This window comes from Alosa sapidissima, chromosome 9 (assembly GCF_018492685.1).
Source record: "Alosa sapidissima isolate fAloSap1 chromosome 9, fAloSap1.pri, whole genome shotgun sequence".
In the NCBI taxonomy this organism is placed as follows: Eukaryota; Metazoa; Chordata; class Actinopteri; order Clupeiformes; family Clupeidae; genus Alosa; species Alosa sapidissima.
Genome location: NC_055965.1, coordinates 10,393,451 through 10,413,271, shown reverse-complemented (window position 1 = coordinate 10,413,271; position 19,821 = coordinate 10,393,451). Strand labels below are relative to the sequence as shown.

General features: G+C 41.9%; 1 protein-coding gene across 3 annotated transcripts; it reads right to left on the bottom strand.

Moving 5' to 3' along the window:
• Positions 1-727: 727 nt before the first annotated feature.
• Positions 728-16,353, bottom strand: LOC121719333 (SWI/SNF-related matrix-associated actin-dependent regulator of chromatin subfamily E member 1-like). Of its 3 annotated transcripts, none has more exons than XM_042104818.1 (11): positions 15,741-16,353; positions 14,225-14,272; positions 13,534-13,577; positions 12,796-12,894; positions 11,899-11,979; positions 11,112-11,243; positions 10,558-10,729; positions 5,699-5,871; positions 5,097-5,198; positions 2,542-2,803; positions 728-1,784 (listed from the first exon to the last, which is right to left on the bottom strand). In XM_042104818.1, exons 2-11 carry the CDS (start codon positions 14,229-14,231, stop codon positions 1,570-1,572), a joined length of 1,287 nt encoding a protein of 428 aa, XP_041960752.1. In that variant the 5' UTR covers positions 14,232-14,272; positions 15,741-16,353; the 3' UTR covers positions 728-1,569. The 3 variants fall into 3 exon arrangements, with proteins under 3 accessions (XP_041960752.1, XP_041960750.1, XP_041960751.1); XM_042104816.1 differs by having other exon boundaries at positions 12,790-12,894; positions 15,741-16,352; XM_042104817.1 differs by lacking the exon at positions 15,741-16,353 and having other exon boundaries at positions 12,790-12,894; positions 14,225-14,647.
• Between the last annotated feature and the right edge of the window lie 3,468 nt (positions 16,354-19,821).

Genomic DNA, 19,821 nt, shown 5'->3' with positions numbered 1-19,821 from the left:
ACACTGACAACGCACACAAAACAATTTGTAGCATTGCAGCTAACTCACAGCTATCAGTACCTCGCTGCATTGTTGCTAAAGAATGCAATTGGCCAGCCTGGCTCAGGAGGCTCTTAACTCAGTTCATCAGTCATCCCATCCATCCCCCTCCCATCTGCTAGCTGCTAATCTTGAATGCTATTGATGAATGCTACCTCGCTTGTGAGTTCCTTAGGGGAGGGTCGGGGGGGGCCCTAGAAAGCTCGATTGAGATCGCCTGAGCTAGCACCATCCACAGCACTGAGTTAGCTCTTCCTAGCACATCGCTACGGCACAACACAGCACCTATACAACTGGCACAGACACTAAAATCTACTGCTGGGGAAGCAAAGCAATCATAAATAACACACCAAGACTAAGTACAAACTCCTGAGACAACGGCAACACATAATACTAATACAGAGAGCATACAACAGCACATTCCAAGAATAAGGGCCCATATAAACTGCCCCCTTGTTTCTTTCTGCTTTAGCAAAACAGAGGGTGAAAATTAAGTAAGAATGGGGGGAGGCAAGAAATAAGTAAGCAGCGCGGAAGTGTCTCAGCTGAATTCAATAAGCAAATCATTTATCGGGCAAGGCCACTGAATAAGCACGTATCCTTTGATGTTGTTTGTCTTCATGTTTGCAGAGCCTTGCAGCAGGAAGTCTCAGTGCTCTCACTACCCTGCCACCATCTTGCCTTTTGAGGCTCAGTCTGCATTTGCATACAAATGATGTAACCGTTTACTGAACACGGTGTACCGGATGTCCACCGCACCAACCTGCCTCACGGGAAGTGACAGGTACAGGTCAACGTGATAATTATTTCATCGAGAGACAACAGCCACAGGTATAAACCTGTGTGTGAACACCGCATATAAACATACAGGAAAACACTAAACTGTGTGTGGGGCCAGGCCCAGGTGTTACTCTTTGTGTGCAATACCATAGCTGTACACTGCAACAGCACAACAATGACCTACCGAAAATACAACTGCACCCATTTAAAAAGTAGAAATAAAATAATAATGCTAATAACGAAGTGACATATTCCAGTCAAACTTGGACATGACCCCATGCAATATTGTTTCCATTCCTATTAAAAACAGCACTCGACACTGTGCAGACCAAAAGCTGATGACGAGCAGAGCTCTCGACTACGGCCAAAGAGGTCATGTGTGCGGAGTCATTTGCGCAAAAAAGAGCAAGTCCATGATTTAAAAAACAAACAAACAAACAGAACAATGTTAACACTGATATGCAGATTGTGTGTGTGTGTGTGTGTGTGTACACATGTGTTTGTGTGTTCTTTGTGTGTCTGTGCGTTCTTTTTGTCATCTCATATCAGTGAAGACAAGTGCAATAGTGACTGGGGGACAGTTGGACAAGTGGTGGCTCAGCTTGGAGACGCCTTTCCAGCATGAAGTCTCTCATGAGGAGACTTGATTGGCTGGGTGGGTGGGTTTTTTAATTGGACGGTGGATCGGTGGACCCGTAGTCTTGGGGAGTGAGACGGAGTAGGGGTGGGGAGAAGGCGCGGGGGGGCTGTTCAGTGCGTGGGACGACCTCCTCCTGAGGACCCTTCGAAGGTGGACTCGGGGTGCGCGGTCTCCTCGGTGGGGGTGCAGGGGGTTTCGGAGCCGGTGTTGCTGTCGCTGGTGCACTCCTCCATGGTGGCCTCGGCCACACTCTCCTTGTCCTCCTGGGCGGCCTCCTCGCTGGCCGCCGGGGCCTCCTGCTCCTCTGGAGCTTTCGACTTCTCGGCTGGAATTAGCACAACGTCAGAGAAGACACACATCAGTATCGGGAAATCATACTGCATAAACTGTAGCTGTGACTTTATACAGCTGTTGAAGATTCAAGCACGGAACAAATGACAATGGCAAAAAAAACAACCACACATGTGCACAACATAAATCAGTCTGACCTGTCAATAGGCACAAAAAGTGACATCATCGGAATGGTTCTCTGGTAGAATTGTATCACCGCAATAGTCCCCAGACAAAAAATTTTACCGGCAGATTATGAGTCAGAGACACTGCTTCTATACGTTTCATGGAGTCAAATCACCAAAAATATATCTGAGGAGCAGAATTTCTGTTTTTCAGGTTGGAACTGGAACTGAAAATACCGCAATCCATGTGCTTTTTTCCTGTTTACACTTTCATGCTGCACATCGGAACTGTGCCACATTTACCTGACGGTCTAAACGTAGTCTCTGACATAGTACTTTACCACCTACCATTTAATCTATGAGGTAAATTAATTTCGGCACTTTACGATTTTTTAAGGACTTCATGTGTATTTCACCAGTGGGCAATTCCACTGTTCACGGAAAGAGGTGACCACAGCTCTGTATCGCCCCATAAAAAAACACCATGTCAGTGAAAAGACTCGGGCTGTTGACACTTGATTTTGCACACCGGTGGCAATGGGTCTGAATGAAACACAGGAATTCAGAGATTAAGCGATTGAGTGTCCCAATACTGTAATCCACATAGTGTAGTCTCGGGCTGTTTACCGGTGTCTGTGGGTTTGGTGTCCGAGGCAGGCTCCTCGTCTTCTTCTTTCTTGCTGCCGTCACTTTGGGAGAGTGGGGGGGCCTTGCCGAGGCCCGGGGGCTTCGTCTTGTCAGAGGAGGAGGAGGTGGGGCTTGCAGGTTGTTCCGGCTCCTCGGACATCTCCCGCTCCCGTTCCGCCATGCGCTTGCGGGAGGCCTCCTCGGCGGCGGCCATTTCCGCAGAGATCTTTTCCATGTCCACCTCCACCTTCATACAGCACAGCTGGACGCAGTCAGACATACATGCAGAGAGAGAGAGAGAGAGAAAGAGAGAGAGAGAGAGAGAAAAACAGTGAGAAGAGGAAGATAAATAGGGATTGATGGAGAGAGAGAGGCGGAATAGTAGTCATGGGTGGGGGTAGACAAATTGATAAGCCAGATGTATAAAAGAGGGGACAGATACCTGTGCATTGATAGAGAGGCAGAATGGAAAACATAGTGAGGTAGACAAATGGATGCAGAACAAAAGCAGAATGACAGAGAACGAATGGACAGAGAGAGAGGAAGGTAGAGAGAGACAGGTGGACATGGATAGGGAGAATGAAGAAGAATGCACATAGTAACACTCAGGGCGCTGTAGAGCACATGATGCAAGTCTGTGTAGACATTCCCACACTAATAATACCTTCTTAATACTGAACTTAGACTTCAAATAATATGCCCCTCACTGGAGTATCCACAGGACAAAACTGTATAACTTTGAAATGTTGACTTCCCTCTAGCACTGGGCCTAATTTTCTTCAAATCATATGATATACAAATCAATCAGTTTTGAACCCTCTATGAAAGCATTTTTTGTTCTTTTTTTTTTTTTTTACTTTTTTAATGAAAATTGCCCGTTACCATGGCATCAAAAGCAATATTTGTCATTCCCTGCAGTCTAATAAGGCAATTAAATTCTCACAGAAATTCATTATTCTACTTTATCCTTATCATGTTATTACTATTTTCTTTATGTACTTAAATAATTAAATAATTCATATTCTGTTTGATGTATAGTCACACAGATCTATTCATCATGAGATTATGAAAAGAAATGGTTGTGCCAAGAGAAACAAATGAAACTGTTGTGGCATGTGAAGCATGCTCTGACATTTTCTGCTGTTGTGCAAATGAAAAGCTGCCGTGTGCCTGATCAGCTGGAGACTTCGCTCACTGCCTTGCACAAAAGACAGACTGAGGAAGTCATTCATCCCCAGGGCCATTGAACTGTTCAATGCATCACTTAAGGGAAGAGGAGAAATAGACTTCTCCGCATAGTCTGTCTGCCTCTTCACCACCTTCATGTCTTGAACTGTCTGTCCACTAGCCACTTTACCATTGTCTTCTGCCTCACTGTTTGCGTGCTTTATTAGCACATATGCACAACCCTTCCCTCCATGCCACAGCCGAACTGTGACCACACTTATACCTTTCTTAATATAGTTATTTATACATAGATATATAGACTTTATTCTTGCACTGTTGCACTGTTTGACTTACTCATTTGCACCATCACCATGGCACTCACTCACAAAGAGCACCTTACCTTATGCACAGAGGACCACAGGCTCAGTCCCTGCTTCAGTCATTGCAAGCGCACCTGATTGATTAATCACCCACTTTGTGGATACTGTTTTTTGGAATTGATTTAGATTAAGTTTTATTTATTATAATTTGTATTTTAGCATATTTAGTATATTCTTTATCTTCTACAGTCCTTATTGCTTAGTTGTGTTTCTTTATATTATATACTTTTAATTACTTTTTCTGCTGTTAGTGAATGTGTGTGTGTATGTCTGTATGCTACTGTGACCTTGAATTTCCCCTAGGGATCAAGAAAGTATCTATCTATCTATCTATCTATCTATCTATCTATCTGCTCGAGTAGACGCACTGCTGGCGCTCACTGCCCTCTAGCCGAGCTAACTGGCTCCACCTCATGGACACAGTAGGACTTGTCCCTCAGGTGCCTCTTCTCCACCTCGTATCTGTCGATCTCATCTTCTTATCTTTGTGAAGGAGTTAGGATCTGTGGAGGCTGATATGCTACCCTTCCAAAATAAAAGAAATAAAAAAAAACAACACTACACTATATTTTGAATGCTATTTCAAATGCTATTTTGCTATTCATATGCTATTTTGCTTGTGCAGCCGTGGCCTACTGGTTAGCGCTTCGAACTTGTAACCGGAGGGTTGCCGGTTCGAACCCCGACTACTAGACAAGGCTGAAGTGCCCTTGAGCAAGGCACCTAACCCCTCACTGCTCCCCGAGCGCTGCAGTTGTTGCTTCACCTCACTGTGTGTTCACTGTGTGCCGAGTTTGTTTCACTAATTCACAAATTGGGATAAGTGCAGAGACCAAATTTCCATCAAGGGATCAAAAGAGTATATATACTTTTTTCAATTGTCAGTTCTATTTTTCTATATCATTACACTTGACAATCCAACTTCGATAATTAGGTCAGAAAAAAAAAATGAAACATTATTTACAAATATTTTGCTGAAAGTACACAACAAAGGTGCTTCTCCCCTACCCTTTTCAGCTCATTGGTGAATGCCTCAGTTGCTTCCAGAAATTTCCTCTTCTTGAGCTGGTGACGGTCTTCAATCTGCAGCAGTTCAGCCTCCAGCTTTCTCTACAGGTCAGACGTCATCCACACAACACTCTGGACATTAACATCACTCAAACATAAATAAAAACACTTACAATACCGTACAATAGTCTCAAGATCTGTACATTATGAATATGTGGATGTATAATTTGTTGTATAACCTGATGTGTAATCTCTCTCAGACTAGTGGTTTTCAAACCTAGCTCCTAGTGGTGTTCCTTCACTAGGCTAAAAGCAAAGTCCTTACTCAGGTAGACCAGTAGAAGTAAAGCCATGGAAACCCTGTTCATTTTATTAATAACTTTGACGGACACCCTGGCAGTGGCCGTCACCCTGAGCGGAACCTGGAGGTGGGGTTACCTGGTGAGGTGAGAGATGGTGTGTGTGTGTGTGTGTGTGTGTGTGTGTGTGTGTGTGTGTGTAGAATCTGGAGGTCAGAGATGGCGTGTGTGTGTGTGTGTGTGTGTGTGTGTGTGTGTATGTGTGTGCGCGCGTGTGTGAGCAGAACCTGCAGGTGGGCTTACCTGGTGCACCATGAGCGACTGGACCTGGCGCTTGAGCACCTGCATGCGTGCCGTTGTGACGACGGAGCGCACGTCCGGGACCACGCTGTCGCTCAGGATCTCGCTGATGAGGCGGTGATTACGCTGGAAACGGGCCGCGGCCGAGTGCTTCATGGAAAAACCGTCGTCGTAATCTGCAAAAGGTGGGGAGGAGAGGAATAAAGCCGCCACACCGCACATTACTGAAACGGAACCTTCCACCCAGGCAGGTATGCACGCGGATGCAAGGCCACGCGCCAACCCATCCCACAACGCAGTATACTTCCAGTACGACTTTTCACCAATATTTAATCTAGCTGGCATGTCATCATAATGGCTGTATCAACACACCAGTCACATAGTTAGAATCCTCTTGTGGGATCATAGGAGAAATGACTAGTATACAAAGGTATGGTACAACCATGAATGATACCATGGCAATCTATTCTGTAAAGTGTGAACATGATACATGAGAACTGTTTGGTTAAACCAGCTGTATTCCAAGTCCTGTTCCCTCTCTTTCAAATATTTTTTTTATTTTTGTAATTTTCCACTCTCTTAGACTCCCCACACCATTATAGTCCACTTCAAAAGCAAATGGTTATGTCATACCAGTTCACTTTATATTTGATACAAAACAATACTTGACAAAAAGTGTTATGACACTGAGCTGCATTGTTTTCCCCCCACACAGACTGATTATGGAGCAATATAGATGACAGCTGGCGGACAGAGAGACAGCTCACTGGCAGTTCCAGAGAGACAAAGTGCAACTGCATCACTGAGAATCTGACAGTCCATTTCTCCACTGTTTCTTCTCACATGGTATTGCACAACCGGATGAAAACTGAAGGACAAACTGCCAAAACATATTAACCTCAAAGGATGTCCGATGATGAAATCAAAATGTAATAAAAGCTACATGTTAATTTGGCTTGCTTCATGATATAGGCATAATCCATTGAAGACTGCCACCATCAAACTTTATAGAACTAGAAGAATAATTTAATTTATTGATGTTTATAGTGTAATATCACCATTGCCATAGTCTCAAAGGGCTAGTGGTTGACCAAAATGTTGGGAAAAAAGAAAGGTTTTTAGTCTGGATTTAAAACAGTCCACAGAGCCCGATTCTCTGATATGTAAAGGGAGGCTATTCCAGAGGGTAGGTGCACGGTACGCAAATTACCTGTGTCCAGCTGATTTCTTCTTTACGGAAGGAACAATCAGATGGCCAGCACTCATAGAGCGCAGAGCACGTGATGGTGTGTAGGGCTTAAGGAGCTCGCTCAGGTAAACAGATGCAAGATTACGCAAGGCTTTGTATGTTAAAAGAAGGATTTTAAAATCGGATCTGGCTTGTATTGGCAGCCAGTGAAGACAAGCTAAGACTGGTGTAATGTGGCTGTATTTCTTCACTTTCATTAAGACTCTAGCTGCAGTGTTCTGGACAAGTTGGAGACTCCGTGTTGTACTTGCTGGGAGGCCAGAGAATAAGGCATTGCAATAATCAAGTCTTGACGACACAAACGCATGAATCAATGTTTCGGCATCACGGAGAGACAACATGGATCTAATCTTAGCAATATTGCCTAGATGGTAGAAAGTGGATCGAGTGACCGCTTTGATATGGGGCTGAAAAGTAAGGTTAGAGTCAAATGTAACACCAAGGTTTTTAACAGTTAGGCTCTCAGAGATAATGCAGTTGTCAATATTTACAGACAGATCATCCGGCAGGTTATTACTCCTAGTTGGTCTCACTATGAGCAGCTCAGTTTTGTCAGCATTTAACAATAGGAAGTTCATACACATCCATTTCTTAATCTCAATCAGACATGTTTGTAATTTCAATTGTGTAGAATTGTCATTTTGCAGCACAGGAACATACAGTTGAGTATCATCAGCATAACAGTGAAAGTTCACACCAAACTTGCTAATTATGGTGCCTAGTGGTAGCATATAAATGGAAAAAAGCATAGGGCCAAGTACAGACCCCTGAGGTACACCACATTTTACATCACACTGTTCAGAGTTGGTGTTGTTGAAGGTTACACACTGGGTTCTGTTTGATAGATAAGAATAAAACCAAGAGAGGACTGACCCTTTGATTCCAATGAGATTCTCAAGACGCCTAAGAAGTATACTATGATCAATCGTGTCAAAGGCTGCACTCAGGTCAAGAAGAAGCAGGAGGGACACTTGGCAAGCATCACTTGCAAGCAATAAGTCATTAGTGACTCTAGTCAAAGCAGTCTCTGTGGAGTGAACAGCTCGGAATCCAGACTGAAATTTCTCAAATAGAGAATTGTGAGATAAGTGGGCCGTGAGTTGTTCCCCAACAGCCCTCTCAAGAACTTTAGACATGAAGGGCAGGTTGGATACGGGTCTGTAGTTCTGCAGGATTTCTGGGTCCATGTTTGGCTTTTTGAGCAGTGGTTTAATTACTGCTGACTTGAAGGCCTTTGGAACAATGCCAAGAGTGAGAGACTTATTAATAATGAGGTGATAAGCACTACTTAGGACAGGGAGCAACTCTTTACACAAAGCAGATGGTATTGGGTCTAACTGACAGGTTGTAGGCTTTGATATTTTTACTATATTTGTAAAGGCATCCAAAGAGACGGATTCAAACTGAGAGAAAACACAGTCTGGATGCAGAGCTAATCCATCAATATCTGTAGTGTCTGAGACATCTGTAATAGTGTCAATTTTCTCTCTAATCAAATCCATTTTTGACATAAAAAAGGTCATGAACTCGTCAGCAGTGAATTCTGTGCTAGAGACGGGGGCATGTGATCTTGTGAGTTTGCTGACAGTATCAAACAGAAACCTAGGGTTGTTTGTGTTGGAGTTAATCAGGTTTGAGAAATATGTTGCTCTTGTAGCAAAAAGGGAGTCTTTATACTTTTTAAAACTAGCTACCCAGGCCGACCGGTCAGTTTCAAGTCTTGACACTCGCCATTTGCGCTCCAACTTTCTGCAGGTCCTTTTCAGCGCACGAGTGTTTGTTGTAAACCATGGCACTGAGCGAGTGCGCTTTCGTGACGTCAGGGGAGCAGCGCAATCGATCGCCTGGATCAGTGCAGTGTTTAGATTGTCTGTTAACTCATCAAGAGATGATATCTTTGAACAACAGAATATAATGTCAGGCAGCCGCTCGGCTAATAAACACTTGGCGTTATTGTCAATGCGGCGAGAGTTATGGATATCGGGGCGGTGATCCTTCCATGGCATGTGAACAGGGACAGTAAAGGAGACGCATGCATGATCCGATACAGGGACAGGTTCTACTGATAGAGCGTTTACATCAATCCCTCTTGTAAGGACAAGGTCAAGTGTGTTACCGTGGGTATGGGTGGGGTCTTTCACATGTTGGGTGAAATCGAGACATGTTATTAAATCGAGAAGTCCATGGCTTTACGGTCTGAGGGATTATTAACATGGAAGTTAAAATCTCCTAGTAGCAGGACTATACTACTAGTTTTTAGTTACTGTTGCGATATTATATATCTATTATATATTATATATCTTTCGACAGCAGTATTTAATCTAGATGGCATGTGATCAAAATGGCGGTATCAGTCACATGGTTACAATCCTCTTCTGGGATCATAGGATAAATAACTAAACGATGAACATATATAGTAATATATGCTGTGTACACCAGCTATATTCCAAGACCTGTCTCCTCTCTTTCAGATTTTGGAAATGTTCCACGTCAAAAGCAAATGATTATGTGATACCAGTTCACTAAGCAGACTGAAAATGAACGTATTGTTATACTTTACATTTGATTCAAAAAGATACTTGGTAAAGACACTGAACTGTGTTGTTTTTTTCTTCAGACAGATTAATCATAGGGCAAAAGAGATGAAGTCACTGCCATTCCCGGCCGTTCCAGAGAGGCAAAATGCAACTGCATCACTGAGACACTGACAGTCCATTTCTCCACTGTTTTTATATTTGTCTCGCCTGCCTGGGATTGCACAAACTAATGAGAACTGAACTGAACAACAAACTGCCAAAAGTTTTGCCAAAACCTCAAAGGACGTTCTATGGTGAAACAAGAAATTTATAAAAGCAACATGACTTACTCACTTCACTTGCATCATGCCACTTCCTATAGGAATAATCAACTGGAGACTGATACCAGAGAATGTCTAATATGTCCGTAGACGGGCCCTGCTCATACCATGGAACTTCATATCACTTTTCCTACCAGATAGCCTGATAGCTTTTAGCTACTGTTGCTCAAAAACCTTAGAACTAACGGTTCTTTCAAGTGATGTGTATTTCATTGATTTACATGTGTGTTAAGAATCAGAATCTTTAAATCTCAAAAAAAATGTTGCTATTTAAAGATTGTGAGTGGGCATTTTGTGATGTGTAAGATTAGACCACGCACCTTTCATAACAGGGAAGTCCTTCTATGAGGTCACCCTCTGAAGATAGATCTGGCAAAACCTGAACACATTTTCACAAGACAATCTGCTTGGGGAGTTCCTGAATAATATGGCACTAGATCAGTGGTGTCTCTATTCAACCACAAACAGCTCCCACTAAGCCAAACGCTCTTCATCTGTTAAAAAAGTTACATTTTTATGCAGTTGCTTTTTGTCCAATCGGGAGGTCTTTCTTATGAGTCGTTCATTGACCAGAGCAGTGGTTCCATCCCAATACAATGAGGAGTTGTTATTGGTCACAGTTCTTATCCTGATTCATATTTGTCATTTTCTTTTTGGTCTTACAGATGAACTACGACAAAAAAAACAAGAGGACGCACTGATGGTTCTGTGAGACGGGCGGTTTTGGAGCGGGCAGTAACAATGAGCCCCACTCACCGTCGGGGTCCTCGGCCGGCTGGATGGTGAGGTAGGGCTCGCCTTTGTCGAGACGTGACTGCCGCTGCCGGCTCTCCTCCTCCAGGGCGGCCTCGGCGCGGTTCTTGGCGTTGACGTAGGCCAGGTACGCGGGGGAGTTGTGGTAAGCCTTCATGCTCTCATTGTACTCGATCTGCAGGGAGAAGGCGGGATGAGGAACCGAGAGGGAGGAGGTCGAACAGGACAGACAACCCATCCGCGGAGAAAAGCTAAACAAAACAGCCAAACAACCCTGAGGTCCCTCAAGACACACGCAACAAAGTTTGCCACGTGACTTAAAACTGGCAGCCGAACAAACAAACAACAAAACCCTCAAATCTCCTTCTACCACAAAGGACCTACTCAGAAGAGTTACAGAGGTTAGACTATGTTTGACTGGAGGGAGCAGGCCAGATGATAAAAACAAAACACAGAACAAATCAAAACAATAAGAAGGAACAGTTCAACAACAGTCCAAGCCACTTCCGCCAGTCACCCCAAACCACCCCATTCGACACCTCGTAAAAAAAACCAACCTTCTCTGCTTCGTAGTCATTCAAATATTCCTGTTTCTCCTCATCAGTGAGGTCCCTCCACATGCCACCGATTATCTTCCCAATTTCCCATAGCTTCAGATCGGGATTGGAGGCTTTTACTTGGTCCCAGACCTGGTGATGAGAACCAAACATGGGCATGGGGTCGGGTTGGGTTGATTCTGTTGGTCTGTCGGTCAGGGGTGTTGGGGTGAGGTGGGGTCGGGGTTTAGCAACTATATACAGGTTACAAACCAGAGACTGCTGGGGGTTTTTTTACGGGCCGATTTCACTTCAAAAGAAGACAAAATACTGGCTTCTTCCCCAGTTCTTGTATGTCACAGGTTTTTTTTTTTTTTTTTTGCTGCTAAAATGTGTTTTGTTTTAGCTCCCCAGACTTTGAACTCTTTTGTTACTAAGTGAGTGTGTCTGAGTGAATATCTCCCAAATCCAAAGAGGCTGAGTGTAGTTTTTTTCAGGTCATTGCAATTGCCCTGATGTTGCGCAAAACGTTTGACCAAGGAATTACCCGCCAATTGAATGCCTAACGTGTCAGAAACTAAGAGCACGATTTGCTATATGCATGCCATAGGTTTCCCAAAACCAATCAGTGGGCCAACGCAAAATGGTAGAAATCAGGTGGATAGGGGGGACCTACGTATCCCTATATTTGTGTATAATTGTAGACACTCACATAATTACAAACCCAGCTGAAAAAATAGGGCTCATGATTAAATGAGCCAGACTAGAATGAGTGAATAAAAGTAGAAAGCAGCTGTGATACACTTACCTTCCTACTATATCGCATGTAGGGCATCAAAGGCTTGTCTGGTGGCTTGGGTGGTTTGGGTATGGCAATACCTGATGCATTCTAAAAGGCAAGCGAATAAGCAAACACACATTTACCAGCCAAATACAGACAGACAAATATGAATAAATGATAATGATAGCTAAGCTGACCCCTACTCTTTCATTTATTTTCTTCCAGAGGCATGTGTTTTTGTTTTGTTTTGTTTTTTTGTGCGGTCCTGAACTCTTATTTTGAGAAATTCCACTCCATCAAGGAAAAAGTTCAGACGAAGTACAGCTTAATAAGAAGCCAGTCCCCTTACACCGAGAGTTTATTTCAACATATTTTGACATTCTAGGTCTCTGGCTGACATCGTTTTTATGACTAGTTTGGTGTTTGACGAAGTCATAGATGTTATGAAGAAAATAGCTCTGTGTGACATTGTGTTATCCATGAATAATGGCATTGTTATCATTGGCCTTGATATCAGTAGAACTACCTTACAAGTTTTTGTCCAGCTAAAGAGTTAATGATAGCTACGACACAATAATCTTGCCACAGAACAGTTTCACCCAAAATACGGATACGGTAAGCTCTTACAATGACGTCATATGTGGTTAATTCTATTTCTCCTTTCGGCCCACCTGAGGGGATAATTAGAGTTGATCAAGGAAGTTGTAAGATTCCATGTGTAGCTATCTGTTAGCAATACCCAAACACCCACTTCTAACGTCATTATAATTTGCAGTGTAGACTGTCCATGAGAAGTGTAGCAAGTTAGCTTTGTAAAGTGAATTCAGACTCCCTGGCTTTGAGCTGTGCCACTGTTCTCTGGGTATTTTCTCGGGTACCTCCTCCACCTCAGTCTACATCCCCCATCAATGGTCCTACCGTTACCCGACTGTTGCTGCCAGGGTTTCCTCCCAGCCTGTAGTTGTTGTAGGCCAGGTGGCTATATGGGTTGTAGCCCACAAACCCGGGAGTGTTGGGCATTTGCTGATGAGGAAACAAATGAGACAAGAAACACGGATGAGAAATGAACACAAGAGAGGAGGGGGGAGGGGGGAGGGGGGGGAGAAAACAAGCAAGGAAATTAAAAGCATATCTAGTTAATCAAGAAATAAAAAAGTAAACACAGAAGACATAAAAAATAAAATAAAAACATGAAAGAAGACAAACAGTAAAGCCAGCTAAATAAACAAAAAATAACAATGGTCTGGGGTCATGCCAAAGCAACATGTGTTGAACAGTCAAACCAGCAAAAAGCAACACCAAGTGCCTTGGCATTATTGACATCCCCTACAATAGAAACCATATTACTGTATGTGTTAACACACATGCAGTGACTGTCCGTGTGGCCGCTTCAATTCTATATTGTGGGATTACACCAGTAATGAATGGCAATACACAAACTAGGCATGGCTGCAGACAGGCATCAGACTGAGCTACACCACCTTAAAACAGACAGACACCACAAGTCTGCAACAGAAGTAAGCTTCAGGTAAAGGCCACACGTGTGTCAACAATAACAGAGGCTCTAGTGTAACAATCACAAGTTGAAATGAAAAAGCATAATACATAGGGAGGTCCCTTTCTAAACTTGGATCCATCTTGTTGGCTGGCTGCAATACTTACTGTCATGGGGGCAGGGGTGGGGGGAGGGGCAAAGGAAGGCCTCTCTGTTATAAGGAAACAAAAAAGGGAGGGGGGAGAGATTAATGACAAAGGCAATGAGCCCTTATTAAATTAGATTTAAAAAAATATATATCAGTGATGATTGTCTCAAAAATTACAATTTCAGACAACCTTCTTTCCAATTAGTCATACAAAATGTATTAAATTACAAATGTGGTTAACAGGAGTTTTCATTATCCATAGTAGCAAGAAATGGGGAGATAAAAAAAAAATGAATTTAATTTTTTTTTTTTTCATTAACTTTTTTCATGAGAAACAAAATGTTGAAATGCTGTAATGTCCTATTAAGCCTAGTGCACTTTACTAGGAGAGCCAAGCCATACATCCCATCACACTAGTGGCAATGAAACGACAGGTTCATGACAACAATAAAGGATGCATGTAGCCTATCCCCCAAATCATAACCATATGCTACTTAACACTATGGGCATTATGGATTAAACCTTATTGGGCATAAATTCCTTCTACTAAGAGAATGAAAAAATACCAATAGTCTGAAACCTGCACAAAAACTATCTACACCAAATTGCAACAGCAAAACACATGACCTATATCCAAGCCACGTAGATATTAATCTACAACGTCTACATTTAGCTATCAATGTATCCAATGCACTAAAACCAATCCTTACTTGACATCTTGGCAGATGGGTGAAATCAGCCTATTCCAGGAACTCTGTCTGTAATAAACACATTATTTAGAATGAAAAAGAATGACGCATTATACGCTAGCGTTTCTCTGTGAGACGCCGTAGAGGCACTGCTGATAATGAAATGGACAGAGATGCCAATGATGCCAAACAACGTCTTTGAAGCAGTGTGTGTATACAATGGGAGCTGGGAGGAAACGTGCAGCCCAAGACAGCTGGCAAAACAGCCTAGTTGCCTGCTTTAACCTATCTTGGTAGCTATAGTTTTACGTGTATTTTAAGTTCCTGTGTGTGTACATGTATTTGTATTGCTACACAAAAAATCTCATCAATTAGCTGCTATGTCTAGAAGCTAACTACTGACGGTATATGGGAATAAGAAACATTGGCGTATGTAGTGCTAGCTTGCTAACGGTAACATCAAAAGCTCTCGCAACATTTAGCAAGCTAACTGTCGGTAATTCTGTCTAGGCATCACAAACTATTTTGAGGGAAAATATTATTTTGAAGTAATGTAAGGTAGCAGTGATTTTGTTTCGCATGATTAAACACAATGGTGGTAACGTTGATGCCAATTGGACTGACTGTATTATTTAGTATCTAGAAGCTAGACAAATTAATAAAGACTCCTGTTCATTTTTAATTACAACTGCTTTGATGGCATACGCTAGTGGATTTTTACAGGCGGGAACGTTAAGTTAACTTAGCTCACCTTAATCAAGTGTTAAAGATTTGATACGTGTTAGCCCTTTGTGTAAGTAACGTCAATCATATGCTTTAGCCAACGTTAATTAACGTTAGCTGGCTAACGTCAGCTGTCAAGTTCTGAACAATTGCAACCATAACGTTACGATAATTTAACAAAGGGGTCTAGCTTGACTTTCATCAACATTGGCTTGATAACTATGCTAACTAACAAGTTAATCACTTGACAATAAAGAGCTAACAGTATGCCCTACTGGTACCATAACGTTACATCCAGTTTTGTAACTGTTTCGTCTGTTGTAGCAAGTTAACATTAGCTTCTAGCTCGATAACCTGTCCTTCCCTGTACGACTAAACAAGATAACAGTAGCACTATGCCTATGTGAATAAAGACGCTAAACTGACGAACCTTTGTCCAGATGAGCCTGAGCACAACGTTACAACGTCTGCTATTTTAGTATATTTACATGAATGTTAAGAATTTGCGTACTTAAGTTACCATGAAGGTTGTCTCGCTAACGTTAACATTTAGCTGGCTTAATGATTTAAATTAGCTGGCAACACAAGGCAGCTAACGGTATCTGAGGTAGCAAGCTAGCTAGGTGACCAAATCCTGACTGTCCCTATAACGTTTGTTTTCGGCTTAAATGCCGAAATGTCAAGCCTGCTTAGAATGATTCTCACCTCACTACATGATGTTTTGCTCGTTTTAATTACGAAGTATGTTGATATAAATATATATATATTTCATAGAAATGCTAACGTTAATGATTGAAATCGGAGGACAGCTCACCCCAAAATCCCTTTGTTCCGAGCCCTGCAAACTGAATTATCGGGTACAAGCACCACAGACTCGAATTAAGCTCCAGCAAATAGATGGAAGTCTCTAGAATGTGTGTATTATTTTTTTAATTTCAGCACGATGACAGGAGGCGCTCAGATAACTACAGAGACTTTCACAGAAAACACAATCCATCACATGCACAAGTGACAACTGCTTTGCTCTTGCCACATTATGTGTCATACCATAATTATGGATGTTTTCATAACAGAGAAGACATTCAGAGAAGACACTTGACAGATGTTTGACGTCTTCCACATGTGGATGGTTGCAACCAGTTTGAATTTCATTGTTTGCCTGATCTTTTAGTAACCTACTTAACATCACAGTAAAAAGTGGGGCTTTTGTTCTATTCTGCAAGAGTTAGGCATTTGTAAATGTAGGTCTATAAAATGGGAATTAGGCTATCCTGGTGGAGATCAGTTGCAAAACGGATTAGGCTAAATATTAAGCTATTTAAACTTTTATTCTACATTTGAGCTCATAAGTTTATGAACCCATGTTAAAGTTGACTAAAACGAGGAATACAAAATCATCTTTTGGAAATTGATCTTAATGCCTTAAGTTAAAAAATGAAGAAATATCCAACCTTTAAGGACACCAAACTTCTTTGTGAATGAATAATGTATCATAAATAAATAAATGTTCTTCCTTAAAATACAGTGGGCATAAGTATTCACACCCCTATGTTAAATTCCCATAGAGGCAGGCAGATTTTTATTTTTCAAGGCCAGTTATTTCATGGATCCAGGGTATCACATCCTGATAAAGTTCCCTTGGTCTTTGGAATTAAAATAGCCCCACATCATCACATACCCTTCTCCATACCTAGAGATTGGCATGGTTTTATTTCAGTTAGCCTAATAGCTGGTTTGATTTGCACTGAGAGATGATCTTATGGAAAGTACCCCATGCTAATCGTGAGAATGAATAGCAATACGTTTTTCTGTTCCCTGTTGCATTAGGCTTACTGTTTATAGCCTATTATATTAGTGTATGAAAGATGTCAACATCTTTTAATGGCTTCATAAATGGCAATAATATATAAGCCTAAGTGTTTGAACGATGACAACATATTTCAATGGCTTCACCAGACTTAATTTCTGGCTAAATGGTATTGACTACAATAGTTTGTGATGATTGTCACAACAATAACAATTAAAGAGTTTTTTTTCCCAATAAATTCAATATTTACTGTGTAACAGGAATCAGCACTGCCAAACTAGAAATACAACCCCAATAGCTTGTAGTTCAAGCTCTGAATGATTGAAATATTGGCTAGCTTAACCTTGAATGTCCAATTGATGATACACTCCTGTCCTGAACATCATGAGGCCTGCATGACTGAATTCCCACGGGTGTGAAACAACACTCCCCTTTGCTGATAGGCCTACACAAGCCCCAAAATTCTTGCCTAATGTATTTTGTGCCTTGTCGAAGGACAAGCCAAATGTTCTCCATCACAATGATTCAGGGTCCTCTCAGGGAGAATATTATTGTATCATATTATCTTTTTTTCCGAAGGTGATGGCCTAGTGCCCTACCAAGTATGACAGCACCGTTTCTCGGATCACACACATAATAGGCCTTTGGAGTGCAGCTGCGGCCGCCTTCGCTCTGTGTTGTTACAGCAAGGATGCCGCGCATTCCTCTGACATTCTAGAACAGCGCTCCTTGTCAATAATCACAACGCTATCCCGCCTTAATGCAGCAGAGTCCAAGCAGATACACACACAGCCATGTTTTGCTGCGCGAGAACGGACGGAAAGTCTGTTGATTGGAAGTAGGTTATGATTAGGGGCCCTATCATGACAGTCAAAAGCGCATCGTCACTCATCAAAAGCTTATTCAAATTTAGTAGGATGTCCAGTCCACATTGGGAGGGTTTTCGTTATCAAACGTCGGGCGCGTGGCGCAAGGTGTTCCTAGGTTTTTTAATCAGTCATGGGTGTGTTTGGGGCGTATAAAATCATTTAAACCAATGAGAATGACATCTGCCATTCCCTTTACCGGGCAAAGCGCGATGTCAAATAAATTGGTATTTTGACATTCAACGGCACATTTGAAGGAGGCTGCTTGCGAGACCGTATGGAATAGTCATTCCACTAAACCATGCTTTACTAAAACCTAGCATAGCCTTCACACATTTGCACTTTATTATTTGAACTCATTGGCAAAGTGAAACTAACTTCACCATGGTGTCAGTCAGCGACAAGACAGTTATAGGCCTATGCAGTTACTTTCACTGTTGACTGGCAATGGGTTACCATCGAAAACATAGGAAAAAGCAACACTTACCCTAATATTGCTCAAATGACTGAATAAAAAACATTTATCCTGCAGAGGAGTTGCTTATATCTAGTGACAGTGCGTCTTCAGCTGTGCTCCATACTGTACGTGTCTCTCGCCTCTCCCCTAATCACTTTTAACCTTCATTACCAATTTGCAAATGATGGTGAATAACTACTCATCATGAGATGTACAGTATTTCGCAATACCTTTATTCTAATTATGTTTCCCATTGTAATTGTGCAATTTGTAATGTTTTGCATCGATGTGCGCTGGTGTGCGTTCATGAATGATAGAAGGATGGTGCGTGCACCTGCCAATATGACTGTTGACAATGCGCTCTTAAAATAACATATAAACAACTCGCCATAGACTTCTGACCAGGTGTACAATAGCGATTTTTAGACAATGCGCCCCTAGGTTGTTAATTGCCACACCCCTGGGCGCATTGTTTAAAAAAATAAACGTGCAAAATACCGAATTAAACTTTGCACGGGGGGAAAACGAGTTTTACACCATGCGCCAGGGTACAGCCCTCTACTGTATGTTGCACACTGCTCAGGCAGACAAAATCATTAGGTTGTGAAACCATGACCCTAATGTACGACGGAGTATTAGGGCCACACATGAAGGAAAAAATATTTTTGCCATGACGAGATTAAACTCGACATGTCAACATTAAACTCGACATTTCGAGAATAAAGTTGAAATGTAATATCGACTTTAATCTCGACGTGTCGACATTAAACTCAACATTTTGAGAATAAAGTTAGTTTGGAGAGAGAACGACCGCTCGGGACGATTGAAAGGGAGGACGAATGAAACAATGCAACAAGTGCAACAATGATTAGACGTAGGCCTATGTGGACAAAACATAGAACATATTAACCTACGTTGCTCAGCCAAATACTTTGCTGTTAGGTCCTTATCACGGAGTTACAAGCGATAAATGAGATGGTCAAAAGCCTAAACGTCATTAGCGGTTTATTTATTGTAGGCCTATTATTAAACTGTTGTTTTTCATCTAAAGGTTCAACTTCATACTTATGCACTAGACTAGGCATACTAGGCACTCTCCCCAATCCTAGACTTTCACGTTGCTTGTTTGTAATGGATGCAAAACAGCCTATTGCTGAATGTCTATGGAGGGACGAATGAAGCTGTCCTCCCGACCACCCCATGTAGGCTAGTAGCCTACAGTACATGCTAACATATGCACACATAGTGCATAAATAAAGTGCATGCACACACATTCTCTCACGGGATCAAAATAGTATATATGCTTAGGCTATACCTGTGTTTCTAGCCTCCTATTCGTATTGCAGGTGAGACATGGAAAAGAAGTTTTAGAAAAATCAGTTTTGCCATGTTATCCTATGGAGAGTGACGGCCGGTGGGTCATGAATGGCAGTTATTTGGATGTGCAGTGGCCTTACCCACGTAAAACAGAGTGAAATAACATTTTGTATAGAAACATTATATCATTGGATACATATATTTTTCTAGCTATTTAGCCTAAACGGCATAGTGCATGGTATTTCCATAACCGCGAGACATCACTTCACAATGACGGCAATAATCAGTTACAGTAACAAACAAGACGCAATCTATCTGAATATCTGCAATCTAGCAATCTATCTGAAATAACACCTATTTGAAGCCCATTTTTCATGTAACATAGTGTGTATTAGTGTAGGCTATATAGCTTAAACTGTGTAGGCTATGTTTAAACAGTAGAGCCTAT